Source organism: Sphaerodactylus townsendi, linkage group LG10 (assembly GCF_021028975.2).
Source record: "Sphaerodactylus townsendi isolate TG3544 linkage group LG10, MPM_Stown_v2.3, whole genome shotgun sequence".
NCBI lineage: Eukaryota > Metazoa > Chordata > Lepidosauria > Squamata > Sphaerodactylidae > Sphaerodactylus > Sphaerodactylus townsendi.
Window position 1 is genome coordinate 37,471,006 of NC_059434.1, and position 19,817 is coordinate 37,490,822.

The 19,817-nt window shown below is 41.2% G+C and overlaps 1 protein-coding gene across 2 annotated transcripts in view; it reads right to left on the reverse strand.

Moving 5' to 3' along the window:
• The window catches only part of GALNTL6 (polypeptide N-acetylgalactosaminyltransferase like 6), a 605,637-nt gene that overhangs the window by 347,788 nt on the left and 238,032 nt on the right, over window positions 1–19,817 (reverse strand). For both annotated transcript variants that reach the window (XM_048509167.1, XM_048509166.1), the window contains exon 3: window positions 17,961–18,069. In XM_048509167.1, coding sequence (XP_048365124.1) covers window positions 17,961–18,069 — 109 coding nt within the window. The remainder of the gene's footprint in view (window positions 1–17,960; window positions 18,070–19,817) is intronic.

The window sequence follows — 19,817 nt, forward strand, 5'->3', positions numbered from 1 at the left end:
TAAGCAAAAGGTCTGCTCTTGCTAATTACCCCACTTAAAAAGGGATAGACCCCCACCACTTAGGTAATCGGCAATCCAAGGCACCTATTCCTCTCATCCCTCTAACAGATCTGATCCTGATCTATGGCAGAGTCTGCCCTGAAGATTGATGCTCTCTATTTCTTCCCCACCCCTCACTCCGATTTAGCACATTGTGGAGTGGCTAGCATAATGCAGTCCCCTGAGATAATACAACAGCAGTTGCAGATACCTTGATGGGGACAGTGTATACTTGTCAGGGGACAGTGTACGCACCAATCCTGATCCAGTGGTTTAAAGCCACTGTGCAAGGGAGAATCAGATGATACTCATAGAGGTGTATATGCTTATGCAAGTTCACTAAGTCCAATGGACTTACTCATGAATATACATAGCATTACAGTTTGTCAGATAGCTGTGATAGGGCTTTGAGGTGGAATTGGTCTTTCCTTGGAACTTAACACAGTACACTAGAGATTTGCTGATACAGAACAGATGCTCACTTAAGGGATCTGAACTAGAGCAACTTTTGTCTAAAAGGAAGACATTAGGCACAGCAGAGGAAAGGAAAGCTTCCTTGTTTGATGTGCAGAAAAAAAAGGGAGAAAGGATTAGAAAGACAAGAACATTATTATCTCAAGTTGGTACAAGCATACAAAAACAATAAAAAATGGCAGCCTATCAGTCTGAGCCGCACTGTTGCCAAGTATGTTAATTACAGAGAACAGAGTAAGTTGACTCAAAAGGGAACTCCACAAAGCAATAATAGGTACACGGAACTCCTTTAAATGTATTGTAGTATCTGCATTCACTTGATGGCCAGGAATATGATTTCCTGTTCCAAAATGGTACATCGTTTGGTTTTGAAACAAGGAAAACTTTTTTTTAACTTTCTGAAATTAATGAAGGACAGAGGGATGTGAAATGGCTTGCTCATTTCTGAATGGGAGACCACCAAGGATGATTTTGCAGAGGAATGCAATGGCAAATCCTCTATGCTTATCACTTGTCAGTCCCTGATAATCCCCCAACCTAAAACAGGACAATTCCACTAATTAAGGCAGCAATACCAACCCAAATGCTTGGGCAAGGGTCATCGTCATGAGCTACAACCCAGGTAAGTCCAGGAGAAGTTTCCATTTCAGATAGTGATATACCACAGAGATGTCAATAGGTGCTATGATGGTCTATATCAGTGGTTCTCAACCTTCCTAATGCTGCGACCCTTTAATACAGTTCCTCGTGGTGACCCCCAACCCTAACATTTATCCATTTTACAGATGGAGAACACTGATGCAGGGAGTCTTAGGCGACCCCTGTGAAAGGGTCGTTCGATCTCCAAAGGGGTCCGATCCCCAGGTTGAGAACCACTGGTCTATATCTAGTCTTCTGCTATCTTTATGGCCTGGCTTACACATTTTTAATTGAACTGGTTTTCCCTTTTATATTTCAGAGCAAAGTATAGAACTCACAGAAATACCAACAGCCACAACAATATCTGCTCTATCCAAAGATAACCAGTTACAAATTTCACTTCTTATCAGAAGCAAAGACTGTCAATTATTCTACACTTTTTCAGTTGTGTGCTTTATGTCAGTTCGACAGTAGGTTTGCAACACTGTGATTCAGAAAAAGGCACAAGTCACAAGTTCACAGACACTTTTCCTATCGGCTCCTGAATTCAGGAGAAACCCATTCCCAAAGACAAGCTGAGTTATCCTCCTGTCTGTTATCTCCTGGATAGTGGAGCTAAAGACTTTGTAACACCTGAAAGAGTAGCAATAGCCACGATTGATTCAGTGCCTTTTGTCTTACCACTGCTGCCAACCCCCTTCTCCAGAAGTCAAAAGAGATAACGTTCCTTATCTCTTCACTGTCCCTGTTCAGTAAAAATAATGTGGCAAACCACAACTGGCTTACAGGGCTTACGGAACCTCACAAAGTTACTTCTTCTTAGGTGAATTCACAAATCAAACTCCTATGCATAGCTAGCTTGCCAGGCTGTTTTTTTTTTTCAAAAGAGGTCTTGTGGGAGTGAGGGGATGAATGGTTCCTGGACAAACAGCATTAGATGGGCAGTAGGTTGGAAAGTTGCCTCATGACAGAACCCTCGATCTTTGACATAGCTTTTATAAATTCCAAAACTGCGTTGAACACAGAAGAGTCACATATGGGAGAAAGGGATGCTTCAAACTGATATCCAGCTTGTAACTTCATCTAATAAAACAGATGGGATATATTTCATTCAGACCTATTGTTTCTTCTTTCCTAACACTTGCAGGCATTAGTCCTCAAATGTTTTAGATCTAGATAGGATACTGCAGCTACCACCAAAACCCTTTCTTTGTAACCAGGGCCCTTTCCGCACTGTGGAAAGGGCGCTCCTGCACTGGCAGGAATCCTGCTGGTGGAGGGGTGGGGGCCGTTCGCATGAAGCGTGCGAGCGCCCCCCGCAGAGGCTGCCATGGGAGAGGTGGCTCCGCATGGAGCCACCTCTTCCGCGTCCCCCCGACACTCACCGTGTCGTCCTGCGTTGCCCTGCTGGACTACTAAGACCCACCCACGCTGCCCTCTGACCTCCAGGGGTCGGAGGACAGCGAGGGAGGATCTCAGCAGTCCGGTAGAGTGCCGCAGGATGACGAGGTGAGGGGGGACGGGGAAACAGCGTGTTCCCGGCGGTGCCGTTCGCACCGCGTCGGCGGGAACATGTTCCCAGGAGGGAGGTTTTTTGGGTCGGCCTGACGCCGCTCTGGGGGAGGTGGAGGGAAGCCTGGTCGGCGCTGCTGCGTTTCAGCAGCGCCGCCTGTGCGAATGGCGCCACCGTTCGCCTGTGCGAATGGCGTTTCAGCAGCACCGCCTGTGTGAACGGCGAAAGGCGAAGTATTTGAGCCGTGCGGAAACGGCCCAGGTGTTGTGTTAAAGAGAGTAATCCAAGGAGGTCTTCTTAGATTGAATGCTACTTAAGTACATTTATCGAGGCCTGTTGTTAAGAAAGTGTTCTCAGGTTCCTAAGATGTTTTCCATGGTTTACTAACTTGAAAGATTGCCCTATTGAATGTTAGGGTTGGTAGGAAAATACCTTTAAAATCATGACATGAAACATCTCCCTCCATCTTTTTTGTGTTTGTTTTTGCAGAATTCTTATGCCACTATGTATAAAAAAGTTTGCATATTGCTTTGTGTAATTTTGGTTGGTACTCATAAAAGTTAATGTGGGTTATTTTTTGTTTTTTATTTTGGATCAGCATGACTACAAAGAACTTTGGTTTGCTTCAGATTCTGTACTGCAAGTTATCTTCAGAAATGCATTGGGAGTATACAGTAGAACTACGAAAACAATCACATATTCCCAATTCATTAGGAACTGCACAATGATCTCCCGAAATCAGTAAAGGAATGAGATGTACTAAAGAATATAAACATAGTTTAAAGAAAGATTTATTTAATCATTGGAAAATAAAGTGTTTTAGAACTTCAAAGGAAAAATAGAATTGAAATTGCTTTTTATCATCATTTGATTCCATCATCAGAAGTTATGACATAAAAATATGAAATGAACAATGCATAAATCAGCTGCCTAGTCAAAATGACCTATTACAACTAATAAAGCCTGTTTGATCAAATCTTGTTGCTTAATTCATCACTTTAGGAACTGCAAGAACTACAGCTATATTGGGCAGCAGAAAACAGAGATACTAATTCTTAGAATCTGTTCTAGTCTGTGCATTCCACTGTGTGCTTTGGCCTTGAAGTAATACAGGCAGAAGAGTTGAATATTAAGGTTGTAAACACACAAGATGGAATATCAACATTCCATAAGGGCAAATAAATACACCCCAGACGAAGGTCAAGGAATGAGTAAACGTTTATATAGTTAGATTGCTCATTTTGATTCTGGTGGGTTTTCCGGGCTGTGTGGCCGTGGTCTGGTGGATCTTGTTCCTAACGTTTTGCCTGTATCTGTGGCTAGCATCTTCAGAGGTGTATCACACATGCAGGAGAAATGTTAGGAACAAGATCCACCAGACCACGACCACACAGCCCAGAAAACCCACCAGAACCAGTTGAATCTGGCCGTGAAAGTCTTCAACAATACATTGCTCATTTTGTTTGAGAACTGATAAGTCATTAATCAGATGCCTTTAATGCAGTGGTGGGATTCAGTAGGTTCACACCACTTTGGTAGAATCGGTTGTTAGACAAACAGTTGTTGAATTATTTGAATCCCACCACCAGAACTGGTTGTTAAATTATTTGAATCCCACCACTGCTTTAGTGGATATACTTTTTAATCCTAATCAGACACTGTTACACCACTATGTTTTTTAAAATCAGACTTTGAATTCAGTCCTACCAAAATAAAGTAATTCTAAGCCTCATTAATAGAACAGTTGCAGTGCAATTCTTGCCAGATTTCCACACAAGCAAATCACAATAATTTCAATAGCACTTATTCCCAAGGAAGTATACATGGAATTGTAACCTTAAGCTTTAATATTTCCTATTGAAGTTAATGGGATGGAAATTTATTTATTTATTTATTTATAATTACATTTGTAAAGAGTTGAACTTTGCAAGATCATACTACAGTGTGAAAAAAGTCCATCTTTGGAATGTGCCTTTAATTCCATATTAATATATTAATATTATCTGAAAGAGCCTAAAAATAAACAAACGGGAGGGGTTTAACTTTCAATTCCACTTATTTAAACCCTTTCTCAGTTATTAAAATTTGTTCCCAATGGTCTACCTATAAAACTCATCATGAACATATTTGTGTACTATTTTTTCTCAAAGCATATTGTCTTTGCCACTGTTTTATTTCCAATTTATATGGCAATAACTTGCTATGCACAGTTGATGATCAATGGATCTATAAATCCTTGTTTTAAAGCCCTCAAACAAATAAATCAATGCATGAACCACCACCACACTTCAGTTACTACGATGGCAGTACAAGTACATTTTTGAGAACAAAAGAAGACTTAATCTTACTCCTAATACTCACACATTGTAATGTAAAATAGGAAAACAGGAATAAATGCCTCCGGTATAGTGTGTCTGGTGTGTCTGGAATGCCAGTGTGTGCAACGGGCGATAAAGACCCCTACATGTTCCGATATAAGTCACAGCACTATCACTGCTCCAAAAAGCCTGTATTCTCAGCAGCATGCTGAAACTAATCACAGCTTTGTAGCCAGGGGATGCACAGTGCATCTTCTATTTAGCCTAGCTACTTATCACTAAATTCCACAACTGCTAGAATGCTTCCCACCCATCCTGCATTTAACATAAGAATAGACTGGCAGTCAGTTGCTTCCCATAGCCAAGACTTATAAACAGCAAACAAATAACCTGGGGAGAGGGTTGAGAAACACACACACAAATTGTCTCAAACATTATGCACATTTGCAGTTCGATTCAATCACGGGCAGACCTGGTAGGAATTGGAATTCAGTACCTGCCCAAATCATTTGAAGAAATTCAGGTTTATGGAAAGAGAAGGAATAGAGGTTGTGCTGTGTAAAAACACAAATATAGGTGACATACATAGGAGGGACTTGGTTTTTGTAACAGTGTGTCTATAGTAATTAACAGGTATCTCAAAACCAATCTGGAAAAGCTGAAGCCAGTCTGTCCCTCATTCTGAATAAAATAAGTTTATTGTAATAGATGAAAGTTGCATGAATACAGTTTGAGACAAACAGAAGCCATGGTTCCTAAGGGACTCCTAACTTATCTACGTTGAGTATTGTCAAGTTTCCAACTTATGATGACCCTATGAATTAATGTCTTCCAAAATGCCTTAGCATTAGGGTAACAGCCTTGCTCAGGTCTTGTAAACGGAAGGACATGGCTTCTTTTATCAAATCACTCCAGCATGGTGTTAAGGGTGGTAGATTCTAATCTGGCAAACTGGATTTGTTTCCCCACCTCCACATGAAAAGACTTACCATAATTTATTCGGCTCAAACCATGACAACTGACTGCTCACTTGCAGATTTGCCCCTCAGCCCTGTACCGATCCCACCAGCTGACTTCCCTCCATCTTTGGATGGAGTTGTAAATCTAACAACAGGCACATAGATTATTTTGTTAAATAATGTTAAATAATATGTTAAATAATGTTAAATAATATGTTTAATAATGTTAAATAATTATTTGGTGCCACACCAAGACAAAGTTTGAAGAAAATCCATACATTTCTTTGTGCCCACACAAAATTTTCATGCACTTAAACATTTCTAACTTTACTTCAGAAGTGATACATGTAGCATAAGTTATATGTATGAACAGGCAGACTTACAACCTGACATACAGAACATGCTGGGGAGCTGTGTTAGTCTGTAGTAGTAAAAAAGAACAAAAGTCCAGCAGCATCTTAAAGACTACAGAAAATTCTGGCAGGTTATGAGCTTTTGTGAGTTACATCTTAGTCCACCTGAGGAAAGAATGCCGAAGGTACCATCCTGCAAATGACTAATAGCAATCATACTCTGATAATTCTCTCTAGTCATTCCTGATTTGTGGAATGACCTCCTGATGAGATCAGAAACGTTCGAGGAAACACTTTTACAACAAGGATTAGAATGACAACAAAAAGGGGAAATAATGTGGTCCATGTGGTCAATATAGTACTGAAACAAGCTGTTAGAGAAAATGCCAATTTTATCTCAGGACAAAGATGAGCTTGAAAATGTGATGTATATTACACGTAGGGTTATCAAATATGAAAAAAAAAATTAGGGCCCCTTAGGCATGTATGGGCTGTCAAGTTGTAACTCATTTATTGTAACCCATCGGCTGTCTGCCGGTGTCCTCCCAGGGTTAGAACTGGATGTCATCTACCAAATTGTGAGTGGGCTGTATCACTACTGTTTTTATTGATTTATGTATTTTAATGATGTTATTCGATGTTTTTGTATTTTGGTGTTTATTGTCTGTACACCGCTCTGAGCCCTTTGGGGGAGAGAGGTTTATTAAGTTGAATAAATAATAATAATTATTATTATTATAACCCCAGCAAGAGGCTTTCAAGTCAAGTGAAAAGAAGAGATGATTCGCCATAACTTCCTCAGCAGAGTCTTCCTTGGTAGATTCCCATCCATGTACAGACTCTGTTAAGTTTTTGAGATCTGACAAGATTGGGCAATACCATCACACTCCACATCCTACTAGGCCCACTCCCCATTCCATAATTTTGGCATGTTCAGGTTGCCATGGAGGGAAATGAAAATTTGCAGCCAATGAACCTTTTACACAGCTAGCGAAAATACCACAACTCATGTTTCTCTTGCATTTGTTTACTGTATAGTCAATTAATCTTGGATTTTCTTACAAATGATACATCTTGGGTAAAAAAGATATGTAAAGACCTGAAACTGACATTCTGAAAAACTGCTTTGGGATTGGTTAGAGGAAATCAGATGCTTGAAAACGGATTTCTAATTGAGGCTGGAACACTTACCTGGCAGCAACTCTGGCTAAACTTTAGTTCTGCCTTGGAGCTAGAGATGCTACTGTCAAAAGAACCGCAGCTTGCCGACTGGCAGTTGATTGGCTTTAAGTACTGTGAATACTGATTATGCTTCATGATGAACTTAATCCTCCTTATGCTGTAATAGTAGCTTGGAGCTACTGTAGCAGGGATATTCATGCTTGCATTATATAGCAGCTACTAAATTATACCATTTTTATTTCGGTTTATAATGTTTATACTCCACACAAAAAATTATTAGCATGCTTAAGTATACACATATTCTCATAGTATAGTTTTATATGAAATTAGGCAGATTTGCATAATCATTAGCATGATTTTAACCTCTTATCTTCTAATTATCCTTCAGTATAGATATGCCCATTAAACTCTTTGCATAAAAATATTCCCATCATAAATACAGTATGCATCATATAGACAGGTTGATAAAAGCTAGTTTAAGGGGTAAGTGTTAAGAAGGTTTGCCTTCAAAACAAAATAATTTTCAACTGTATTAAAATTCTCCAGAATCATTTATTTTATTTGACTTTTAGGCTTCCCTTCTTCTTATGGGATGCCAACATTAAATAAAACAACAAACAACCAGTACAAAAAATTAGTACAACAGTGAAAATTTGTTTCAGATGACCTGACGATCTTGAATAGAGTTCAACTGCAGTTACCTCTGATCGACATTCATACCAGATATTAGAGGCTAGAGACAACAAATTAAATATGGAAGGAGTGGGGAAAGGGGGGAAAGAGAAGGGGAGAAGGAGACCTGCAAGTCCTACAATGTCAGAGTTTCATTTGACAAAGCGTCCCACCAGGCTGGAGCAGGACTAAAAAAGCCCTAGCCCTTGTTGAGGCCAGCCAGACAGGTTTTGGGCCAGAGATCACCAGCAAATTGCTTCCGGTTGAGCACAATGCTCTTTGGGGAACAAATTGGGACAGGCAGTATATCTTAGAAGTCTGTCAAACCATTCCTTTTCTCATTTGGTTTGACCTTAAGTGCTACATCAAAATAACCTTTACCTTTAAGCTTGAACTCAAACATGGTTGCAAATTGCTGCTAAGTCAGATCTATCAAACCTACCTCAATGAATTTTTGGACTCTCAGACTCTTTTTGCGCTCTTGCGCTGTGGAGATCTTAAGGTAAGAAATGAGGAAGTTAAGATAGGTGACAGTTTTTCATCACCTGTTGAAACTGAAAATAAAAACCTGCAGAACATCTTACTGACAGCACTTCTGGCTACAAGGGAGTAGTATAGAAAAGTCTCACTGCCTCAACATTTTCTTTGTATTGGAAGGTGTTGCCCAGCTCAGTGGTTTAAAACAGTTTCTCCTTGCTGTATGTCTTTTTACAATTAACTAGTGGTCTAGAGCCTATATATGATTATTTCAGATCAGTACGTGAAATTCAGCCTGTCTTGTATCTGCAGCTTCTGGCCAGGTGCATTGCTCCTCTCTGCAGCTAATTTCCTTTCAAATATTTTTCTATTGGACTTTTATTACTCTCTCCTCATTGCTCTTGATTGTACCATGCTTCATCTTACTTTCTTTACCTTAGTTTGCTGTCTTCTCAGGTTCTTCCTTCTTCCTTCCCTGCTTCCTTATTATGCCTTTCCTTAGGGAATCAGATGCAGGTTTTATTAAGCCTTTATGAGACAGCCCCAAACTCAAGAACATGATACAGAATTCAGACTAGAGCTGTTTAAAAGCTCCCCCGTATTCAAAATAACTGTATTGGCACAGAGTACTGAACCATAAACCACGACAAAAATCCCCCCCCCCCCATCTATTCACTATTTAAAAAAATGTTTCTAATGTCAATGCGGTTCTTGGCCTAAATAACAGTTATAACACAAGGCAAAACCCAGCTGTGTAATTTTAAGTCACAAGTGTGCTTTCAATGAGATACATAACTAATTGCAAAAAAATGTCCAGAATTCAGAATGATTTGGCACAATTGCATCAGAAGTCCATCTAACGATGTGCTACTATTTTTGGTACAGTGACCAAGAAGCAGCAAGTGGGGGGGGGGGAGGCGGGCGGGCGAGGCTAAGCTATTTTCACCATCTGTCACTTTTTATTCCACCTTGTCTTCATTCTCTCTTTGCATTTCAGTATTCCCACAGTCAAAACGTCACTGTATGATATTTAGAAGGTCAACTATTTAAAATCACTATACTGAAATCTACATAAAACCCCAAACAGATTGCTCCCTTAGCACTTCTGCCAGTCACTGATAAGCAGCTGCCTATACAAAGCAGCCAGACATTCTGGAAGGTGGAGCAACTGTTGAATTTCCAGCTGATGGTCAAGATCCTCTTGACAGGAACTCTGAATTGCTTATAGGCCATCTGGGAGGCAGCTGATAATTTGGTTCCTTCTTAAAGAAGGAAGCCAGTTAAGGAAAGAATGCCAGCAGAAATTTCCAGGTTGAAAGGAAGACCATTTGACCTATTTTCCCCTCTGGTGGCAAACCTCAAACTCTTTTAATGTTGTCCATGGTGGTTCTATGGGATACATTTTGGGATGTATCAGGGGAGGCAGGAAAGTCCTGCTGTACTGATGGAAATCCCTTCAAGACCCATCCTCCTTTATGCTGAAGTACCTTCTGCTCATGGGTCCAACCCATTGCATTACCCTAAAGAACAATTTGAGAAAATGTAATAGCTAACAGTCCATGCCATACTTGCTGGTATGCTGACAAACCAAGTGTATATGGATGTATGACATTGCCATGGTCCACCCAGGCTTGCCAAGTCCAGGACTCTTCCAAGGAGGAGTCAGATGGTGGCATGGTGCTCAATCTCCAGCTGGCAGTAGTGGAGCTGCAGGAGGAGATGGCCCTTGTGGGGTCAGACTCAGGGTCACAGCTGGAAATTAGCACAAAGGCTGTGCAAGTGGACCACGAGCCACAGCCAGGGACCATCTCAGAAGCTCCTCAGTCTCCTGGCACCAGACTGGCTGCAGAGAGTCTGGCTTGATCCTCCCCTGCACAGGCCCATAGTCAGCAAATGGATACATGTTATTTGGTCATTGACCGTAAATAAAGTCTTCTTCTTCTTCTAGTCAGCAAATGTTAATGGGGGGGGGGGGGACGGGACAAATGAGTAGAGTGGTGTCAATCCATCATTATTTATTATTTATGCTTGATTATTTATTTATCAACTTTGTGCTTGAGACTCGAGTTGGATACATGTTATAAAGCAAAGTAATCAAACACCATGAGGGATCTCATAAGCAATGCAATAGATCTAGGATTACAAAAATGGGAAAAGTGCAAACAAAACCATTCAGGTGCTCGATGTCACCCGCTTCCTCCCAGGCTTTTAAAATTAGTATCGTTCAGCATTGCTAACTGCTAATTCTGTTCTAGCCAATTGCATAGAGAAGTCACATTCGGAAGATTTGTAACCTTAGCTCCTTCCTTTTTTACATAGAGAATTTACACTTGAAAGACGCATAATGGCTTTCACAACCATCCAAGTGTTGACTGGAGGGGCATGACAAATGATTGATGGGCCCAGCTTCTTTTTGCCCCACAATGGCTATGGGCCTGTCCCTGCATCTCCCAAACCCCATGAGTGGCACGGGAGAAGGCTGCACTGCAGGAGACGCAGCACACACCTGGCAGCCCTGCACTGTCCCAACTTTAACAACAAAGAGGAGTGTCTGCAGGAACAGGGTCGATGTGACAGTCAGCTGCAGGCTCTCTCCAGCTGCTTGGACACTGTACCGATAAAAGGGGCTGGGAAACAGGAGGCTGCATGAAAGCGATGAGTTTGCTTACTGTTGTCCTGCCTGTGTTTGTGCATACTGCCTAGTTTGTTCTGACTTCAGCCTCATCTCCTGGAATCATGTCGGAAGCCTACTGGTGTTGCCTATACCTTAGCGGCTCACTTGGGTCCCCTGGTAAGAGGATCAGTTATGAATACTGCACAAAATAGTCTGGTGTGTCACTGTTTAGCATGTGTGCTGGGGGGTTGCTGGTCCTCGTTCTAAATTATTCCAAAAGTTTAATGCAAGAGCATATGTTTTAAAAAAACCCCAAAGACTTAGAGACAGGGATGACATTAGTGTTATCACAGAGTTGAAGGCAGAATGAGAAAACGAGCATTTTTATGGTGTGTACACCCAGCCCACTTTTGCCTCAAATAAGTGTGTTAGGCAGATTTTTGTATCACTTCAAAAACCAGCTAAAACCCAAAGTGTACAATAAATTAGATCTGCATCAAAAGGAAGCAAAACCAGACATTGTTCAATTTTCTTTGCAAAAACACTGACCAAATGGACCATGCTCTTTCTATGTGACAACAGAATCTGAATATATATGACAAAGACTCTCAATGAAGTCTTTCTGATTTTTTACAAATTAAAAACACAAGTAGAACCCAAGTAGGTAACAACTCATCAAATTCTAATTTACCAAAAATGCATTATACTTCGAGTTTCTGAAGTGTTGAGTGAAACATGCTTTTAAATGGGACTGCACAAACTATACCTATTAGAAATATTGTTGCTTCCATAAAATATTCCACTTTCAATAACAATTAAGGATTAGTGCTACCAACACTATCAGAATGCTGCAGCACTGTCAAATTTCACAGAGCTTGTTTGGCTTTGGCAAATTAAAAAAGAAGACCAAACCCTCCCCTCTTCCACGTTCAAAACAATGAGGATTAACCAAAGCCAAGAGACCCTTTGAGTTATAGTTGTTGTTTAGTTGTGTTATTCTGTAATAGGAGTATAAGAGTTTTATGGTAATAAGCATGAAAATAATCTAGATCTCTGCCATTTTCATGTTTTTAAATCTAGAATGCTAGTATCACTTAAGCCATGCCCAACACCTTTGTGCCATATTAGTTCAAGCTCTTAAAATCATACTTGGTACATTATTTACCGAGAATCTAACTTTTTCTATGGAATACAACAGTGCCTCAATGAAAATATTTGATCTGTTAAATTTTTTAAAAAATCTTGCCTATTCTCAAAGGAATCGGGATGGCATTCCTTCTCTGCCATTTTTTTGGGAGGTAGATTAGCCTGAGAATGAAAAGAGATGGGAAGGCACATATTAGCGCTGTGGGCCAGTGGAAGCATGACCCCTTCTGCCTGGAAGTGATGGCATCGGGACATGAATCTCAGAGGTTGGTGGCTGTCTGCAGATGTGAAGAGACCCATAACTGAGCTCCTGATGCATTCAACTGTTTGCTTCAACATTAGTTTGTTGAGTGACCAATTTCCCTTCTTAATGGTGGTCTTGCTGAGACAATCTGCTTTGATGTTGGCTACTCCCTTATGTGATCTGATCGGATGGAAAGTAAACAAGACTCTGGCCAAGTGACAATCAACATCACCTCCTTCTGAAATCTGGAGAGCTTGGAACTCCCTTGATTATTTATGTGGGCCTTCACAGCTACATTGTCTGTTCGGACCAATACATGAAATTGCCTTGGAAGTGAAGTTGGAAGTGAATTAATCCTAGGCCAATGACCCAAAGTTCCAAGATATTGATGGGCAGCTGTGACCATTTCCCTTGAACAGGAAGCCCTCTAGGTCCCCACCCCACACACGCAGGTAACTTTCACTCTCTGTGCCTCACCCACTGCTACCACACAATACACATCCAGCTCATCCTCACACACCTCACTCTGCCCTCCCTCACATCCAACCACCATTTACCCACTTCCTCACCCATATTCACCACAACTCTCTTTTACTAAAAGTGAGCTGGAGTTTGGCTTTTTCTTCTAAGAAAATCCACAGGGTGGGGGCGAACCAACACTATAAGAACATAAGAACATAAGAACTAGCCTGCTGGATCAGACCAGAGTCCATCTAGTCCAGCATTCTGCTACTCGCAGTGGTCCACCAGGTGCCTTTGGGAGCTCACATGCAGGATGTGAAAGCAATGGCCTTCTGCTGCTGCTGCTCCTGAGCACCTGGTCTGCTAAGGCATTAGCAATCTGAGATCAAGGAGGATCAAGATTGGTAGCCATAGATTGACTTCTCCTCCATAAATTTGTCCAAGCCCTTTTTAAAGCTATCCAGGTTAGTGGCCATCACCACCTCCTGTGGCAGCATATTCCAAACACCAATCACACGTTGCGTGAAGAAGTGTTTCCTTTTATTAGTCCTAATTCTTCCCCCCAGCATTTTCAATGAATGCCCCCTGGTTCTAGTATTGTGAGAAAGAGAGAAAAATTTCTCTCTGTCAACATTTTCTACCCCATGCATAATTTTATAGACTTCAATCATATCCCCCCTCAGACGTCTCCTCTCCAAACTAAAGAGTCCCAAACGCTGCAGCCTCTCCTCATAAGGAAGGTGCTCCAATCCTTCAATCATCCTCGTTGCCCTTCTCTGCACTTTTTCTATCTCTTCGATATCCTTTTTTGAGATGTGGCGACCAGAACTGAACACAGTACTCCAAGTGCGGTCGCACCACTGCTTTATATAAGGGCATGACAATCTTTGCAGTTTTATTCTCAATTCCTTTCCTAATTATCCCCAGCATAGAGTTTGCCTTTTTCACCGCTGCCATGCATTGAGTTGACATTCCCATGGAACTATCAACTAAGACGCCCAAATCCCTTTCCTGGTCTGTGACTGATAGCACTGACCCCTGTAGCGTGTATGTGAAGTTTGGATTTTTTGCCCCTACGTGCATCACTTTACATTTCGCTACATTGAACTGCATTTGCCATTTCTGAGCCCACTCACCTAATTTATCAAGGTCCGCTTGGAGCTCTTCGCAATCCTTTGTGGTTCTTACCACCCTACATAATTTGGTATCATCTGCAAACTTGGCCACCACACTACCCACCCCTACTTCCAGGTCATTTATGAATAAGTTAAAGAGCACTGGTCCCAAAACGGATCCTTGGGGGACACCACTCCCTACATCTCTCCATTGTGAGAACTTCCCATTTATACCCACCCTTTGTTTCCTGTTCCTCAACCAGTTTTTAATCCATAGGAGAACTTCCCCTCTTATTCCTTCATTGCTGAGTTTTCTCAACAGTCTCTGGTGAGGAACTTTGTCAAAAGCCTTTTGGAAATCCAAGTAGACAATGTCCACTGGTTCCCCCTTATCCACATGTCTGTTTACACCCTCAAAGAACTCTAGTAAGTTTGTAAGACAGGACTTGCCTCTACAAAAGCCATGCTGACTCTTCCTCAGCAGGTCTTGCTTTTCTACATGTTTAATAATTTTATCTTTAATGATAGATTCTACTAATTTACCAGGAACAGATGTCAAACTGACTGGCCTGTAATTTCCTGGGGTCCCCCCTAGACCCTTTCTTAAAGATTGGTGTGACATTGGCCATCTTCCAGTCTTCAGGGATGGAGCCTGATTTCAGGGATAAGTTGCATATTAATGTGAGAACATCAGCAATTTCATGCTTGAGCTCTTTAAGAACTCTTGGATGAATGCAATCTGGGCCAGGGGATTTGGTAGCATTTAGTTTATCAATGGCTGCCAGAACTTCTTCCTTGTCTACCACTAACTTCGCTAGTTCCTCAGTTCACCTACTAATAAGCTTGGTTCAGGTGCAGGATTTTCCCTCACCTCCTCTTGGGGGAAGACAGATGGAAAGAATTCACTCCCTTCTCTTAAATCTCCCTGTCATCTTTTAGCACACCTTTTGTTCCTTCATCATCTAACGGACCTACCGCTTCCCTAGCTGGCTTCCTGCTTTTGATGTACTTTGAGAACTGTTTGTTGCTGGTCTGATGTTCGCAGCCATGCGTTCCTCATAATCCTTTTTTGCCTCCCTTACAGCTAACTTGCTTCTCTTTTGCCACCATTTGTGTTCTCTCTGGTATTCTTCATCAGTTAAGTTGGACTTCCATTTTCTAAAAGACATCTTTTTTTTCCTAATAATTACCTCAACCTCCCTTGTTAACCATGGTGGCTTTCTTTTGGACTGGGCGCTGCCTTTCCTAACCTGCGGAACACATTCCAGCTGAGCTTTTAAGACTGTGTTTTTTAAATAACCTCCAAGCACCTTGGACATTTTTGACTCTCTTGATTTTCCCTTTCAGCTTCCTGCGCACTATCCCCCTCATCTTTGAGAAATTTCCCTTTCTGAAGGCAAATGTAACTACATTAGTAGTTGTCACTTGTTCGCATGCAGAGATACTGAATCTGACAGCATTGTGGTCGCTGTTCCCCCATCGGCTCAACAACACTGACTTCCCGCACCAGGTCCTGGGTCCCACATAGAATTAGATCTAGGATCACATCTCCCCTGGTTGGTTCTACAACCATCTGCTCTAAGCCACAGTCATTTAGCATATCCAGGAATGTTCTCTCCTTACTATGACCTGAACATGCATTTTTCCAGTTTATGTGGGGATAGTTAAAATCGCCCATTACCACGACATTTTTTGCTTTTGTTGGCCTCTCTAATTTCTTTTTTTCCATCTCAGAATCCTCTTGTGCACTTTGGTCAGGGGGACGATAATATATTCCTAATGTTAAACTTTGCTTCACCCCTGGTATTGATATCCACAGTGCTTCTGTAGAGGAATCAGCTCCCCCTGTATTGTCTATTTTATGTGACACTATGCTCTCTTTGATGTAGAGGGCCACCCCACCCCCAATACGCCCTGTCCTATCCTTCCTGTAGAGCCTGTAACCTGGGATAACAGCATCCCACTGGTTCTCCTCACTCCACCATGTCTCTGTGATGCCCACTATATCAATGTCCTCCTTCAAAACTCTGTACTCCAGCTCCCCCATTTTAGGTCGAATGCTTCTACTATTAGCATAGAGACACTTGTATACTCTGTCTCTGTCCCTAACCTGGGATTTATGTGTTTTGCCCTCTAGCCTTTTGTAGACACTATCACTTATCACATTGCTATGCTCCTCGCTTGTATGTGGTTGATTTAGAAAAACCTCTCTCTGTGTCTGCATCCCCATGGACTCTGTATTCCGAACCGAAGTCACCTCAGCTCCTGTCGGCTTTCCCCCAAAAGAGGATCACTACTGGCTCCGCTTCTTTCATCACTACTGGCTCCGCTTCTTTTGCATGGCCCTTTAAGAACCCAGAGAGCTGGCCTCGATCTGAGCGCCTCACCACCCTGCCTCTGCTGCCTGACTGGGATAGCCTCCTTGCCCCAGTTCTGCCTCACCCAAGACAGGACTGTGCGTGTCAACCAGCCTCATGGACAGCGGGATTCGCACTCTGAATAGTACCGTTGTGGAATGGAAAGGGTTACATTATACTAAGAAAACAAGACACCATCATATAACAATGTCAATTGAAAGGGGAAAGAGGGATTCCATTTGACCACCCCAAAAGGCTATGCTGCAGATCATTGGACCTGCATGGACATCTGTGTGGGTTGCGGACTGTGATGAGAAGGACAATTGCCACAGCAATGCATGGCTGGGCCCCGCTAGTAGAATGATGTAAATGCTAATTTGTTTTTAAAAAGGAAAAAAGAACCTGTGGCCCAGAAAAGGGAAAGATCGGGGAAGGAAACTGTAGGCAAAACTGCCATGTAAAAGTCTCATTGCCACTATGCTGTGTTGGCAGTAGCACCAGCAGTGGGGAAACTACACAGGTGTTCTCGGGTATTCAATGCATTTTATATACTGGTAGCTAGTCAGAGCACCCACAACAACTTTCATCACAAGAATTAGGGGTCACGCTCATTTTGCAGATTGTATAGAAAGGCTTTTAGTAGTGAAGCAGACATACATGTAACTATTCTTAAATGATCTTTGCACATGAGACATGAACTGTGTTTGTGAAAGGATTCTCACCATTATGTGATTTTGCCCTTTTTAAAAAAAATATATGAATATATTAAACAGTTTCTTAAACAAAACATGTAATCCTTGTAAATTTCAATCTTGGGAAGGTTACAAGTAAAAAAACCCCACCCAAATATTTTAGATTAAAGCTGATTTTTATTATACTCTTGCTGTGATGCTCCAGCAGCACAAGAAATGATTGACTTCTGTTTTCTGCAACAATAAACACTGCTTTGAAGATGATAAAGTTAGGAACAAGGTTTTAGAAAATGCAAACAAAGCTGATTGCTCTAAACAGCTGATGTTTTGAGTTTATGAGCAAGGCAATTGATCTTGTGAACTACTCCTTCGTTTATATTTCAGTTCGTGTTCTAAGAATTATTACTATTATTTTTTTCCATCCTTCCTCCAAAGAGATCATGCCATCTCATTTTAACCTCACAGTGAAGCAGGCTAGGCTGAGAAATAAAAATTGGCCAAGATCACTGTCATAATCCTAAGCCTAAAGAGGAGGGGGAGGGAAGCATTAGCTTAGCACTCACTTGTCCATTTGCACCAGTGCTCTATCAATAATCTAGCAATGATTTTTTTAAAAAAAAGAGATTTCAATAGTTGGATTTATAGCAAAAGTAATGCAAAAGTAAAAATACAAATACTGCGCTAATTCACTCTAAACATCCTACCTGCTCGCATGGCATCCTTTTGAATACTTTCATAGTCATGCCAGTCCTTTCTTTTCAAACCATCTGTCCAGGTATAGAGTTGTCCATCTCCAAGCCCCATTGGGAACATCTGCAGACAACCAGAAAAGGTATAATAATCAATTAAATGAAACAATGACAGTGTGTAGTCACAATTTCAATTAAAACATCAACTCATGCAGATGCAGAGTCACAGAGTTGTGTGAAAAGTGGGCTAGACTGCAAAGTGGGCTAGACTGAGTAGGTTACTACATGGGAGAGTAGTAACCTACTCTGGGGAACCTGTGAGAACCTGCTGGATCCCACCTCTGGTAAACATGGAAGTTCTCCCATGTACTTTCATGGAGGCAGCAACTATGTAAATCTGTCTCTTGGAAATGTTCATGGTGCACTGACTAGAACATTAGGCTTGAAATTGGGAAACCCAGATTCAGTTCCCCCAAACAATTGTGAAGCTTTCCATATGGTCTTGGAAAAATCATATCACTCAGCTTAACCTTCCTTGGAGTTGCTATAGGTATATGATAAGCGGACATTTGGCACCCAAACGCCTGAGAGGAAAGTAATAAACAAACTTAACAGAAAATCAGAATCTGAGGTGTGTGGCTGTGGTCTGGTAGTTTTTGCTCTGAATGTTTCACTCCACATTTATAGCTAGCATCATGTCATGGTGAGATGTTTCTGTCTGTAGCACAGTCATGAATTCTTTATTGGTTTTTACAACCCTTCCACCAAGAAGCTTGAGCTGACATCTATTGTTTTCACCACCAATATTTTATTATCATAGAAACCTGCAAAGTGGGCTAGACTGAGAGTGACTAGTCCAAGTTCACACAGTGAGTCCAAAGCAGAACATGGAGTTCAGATCAGAGTTTTCTCAATCCTAACCTAATGAACTAGTCAGCACATTATTTGGACTCCCCCTGAATGGAGAACTATTTACAGACAGAGAAATACAAAGTTTTTATGGAAGCTTTTTCATATGCATTTTGTATATACAAAAAGATACAGCATAGGATCCAAGACTATGAAAGCACCACATTTTGAAAGCCGACTAATTTTTATCAATTGATAAATATCTAAGTGATTTAAATGAAATGAAATAACACTGGCAACAGATCATTCTGTTTTTTAAATAAAAATACTAAACAGTATTTTGAAATGGGCACATTGAACAATTCTATATGGCCTTGTATAGAGTGTTGAAGCTCCACTTTCAGACTATTTGCACCATCATCTATTTTTGAAGTGTCAGCAAAAACCTCTTAAAGCCAGCAATACTAAAATGGATGTCAAACTATTTTCAGGATCAGTAGTTCAAACCAGCCCTTCTGCAACTAGAAAGGGAACACAGTCAGTTCATTTGAATAAAGAGTATTGGGACTCAGGGTGGCTTACCCAAAATATACTTTAAATGTTTCCTGAACAGGTTCAGAAATCCATACAAATACATGGAACAACTTAACATGGTTTTAGAAGATATCAAACACAAATAATCATAAAAGCTAGATAGGCCTACCAGTCTAAGCTCTAACAATGAATATTAAATTCCATCAAATCCTTTTCTTTTTTTAAAAAAAATCCTGCCTTGTGGGATTTTCTGATTCTAATATGGAAGATGACTTTCTAGCATCCTCTGAAAATCTGTTTTCTGCACGAGTTGTTTATAACATACTAGCGGGCCCGGCCACGCGTTGCTGTGGCTCAGTCTGGTGAAGTGGAAAAGAAAGAAAAGGGGAAGTGAACGGTTCGAACATGTATCATTGCACAATACTTGCAAGGGAGGGGAGGGGCAAGTGGCCCCTCACTCCCTTCCCTCTCTCCTGTTCCCTTGCAAGG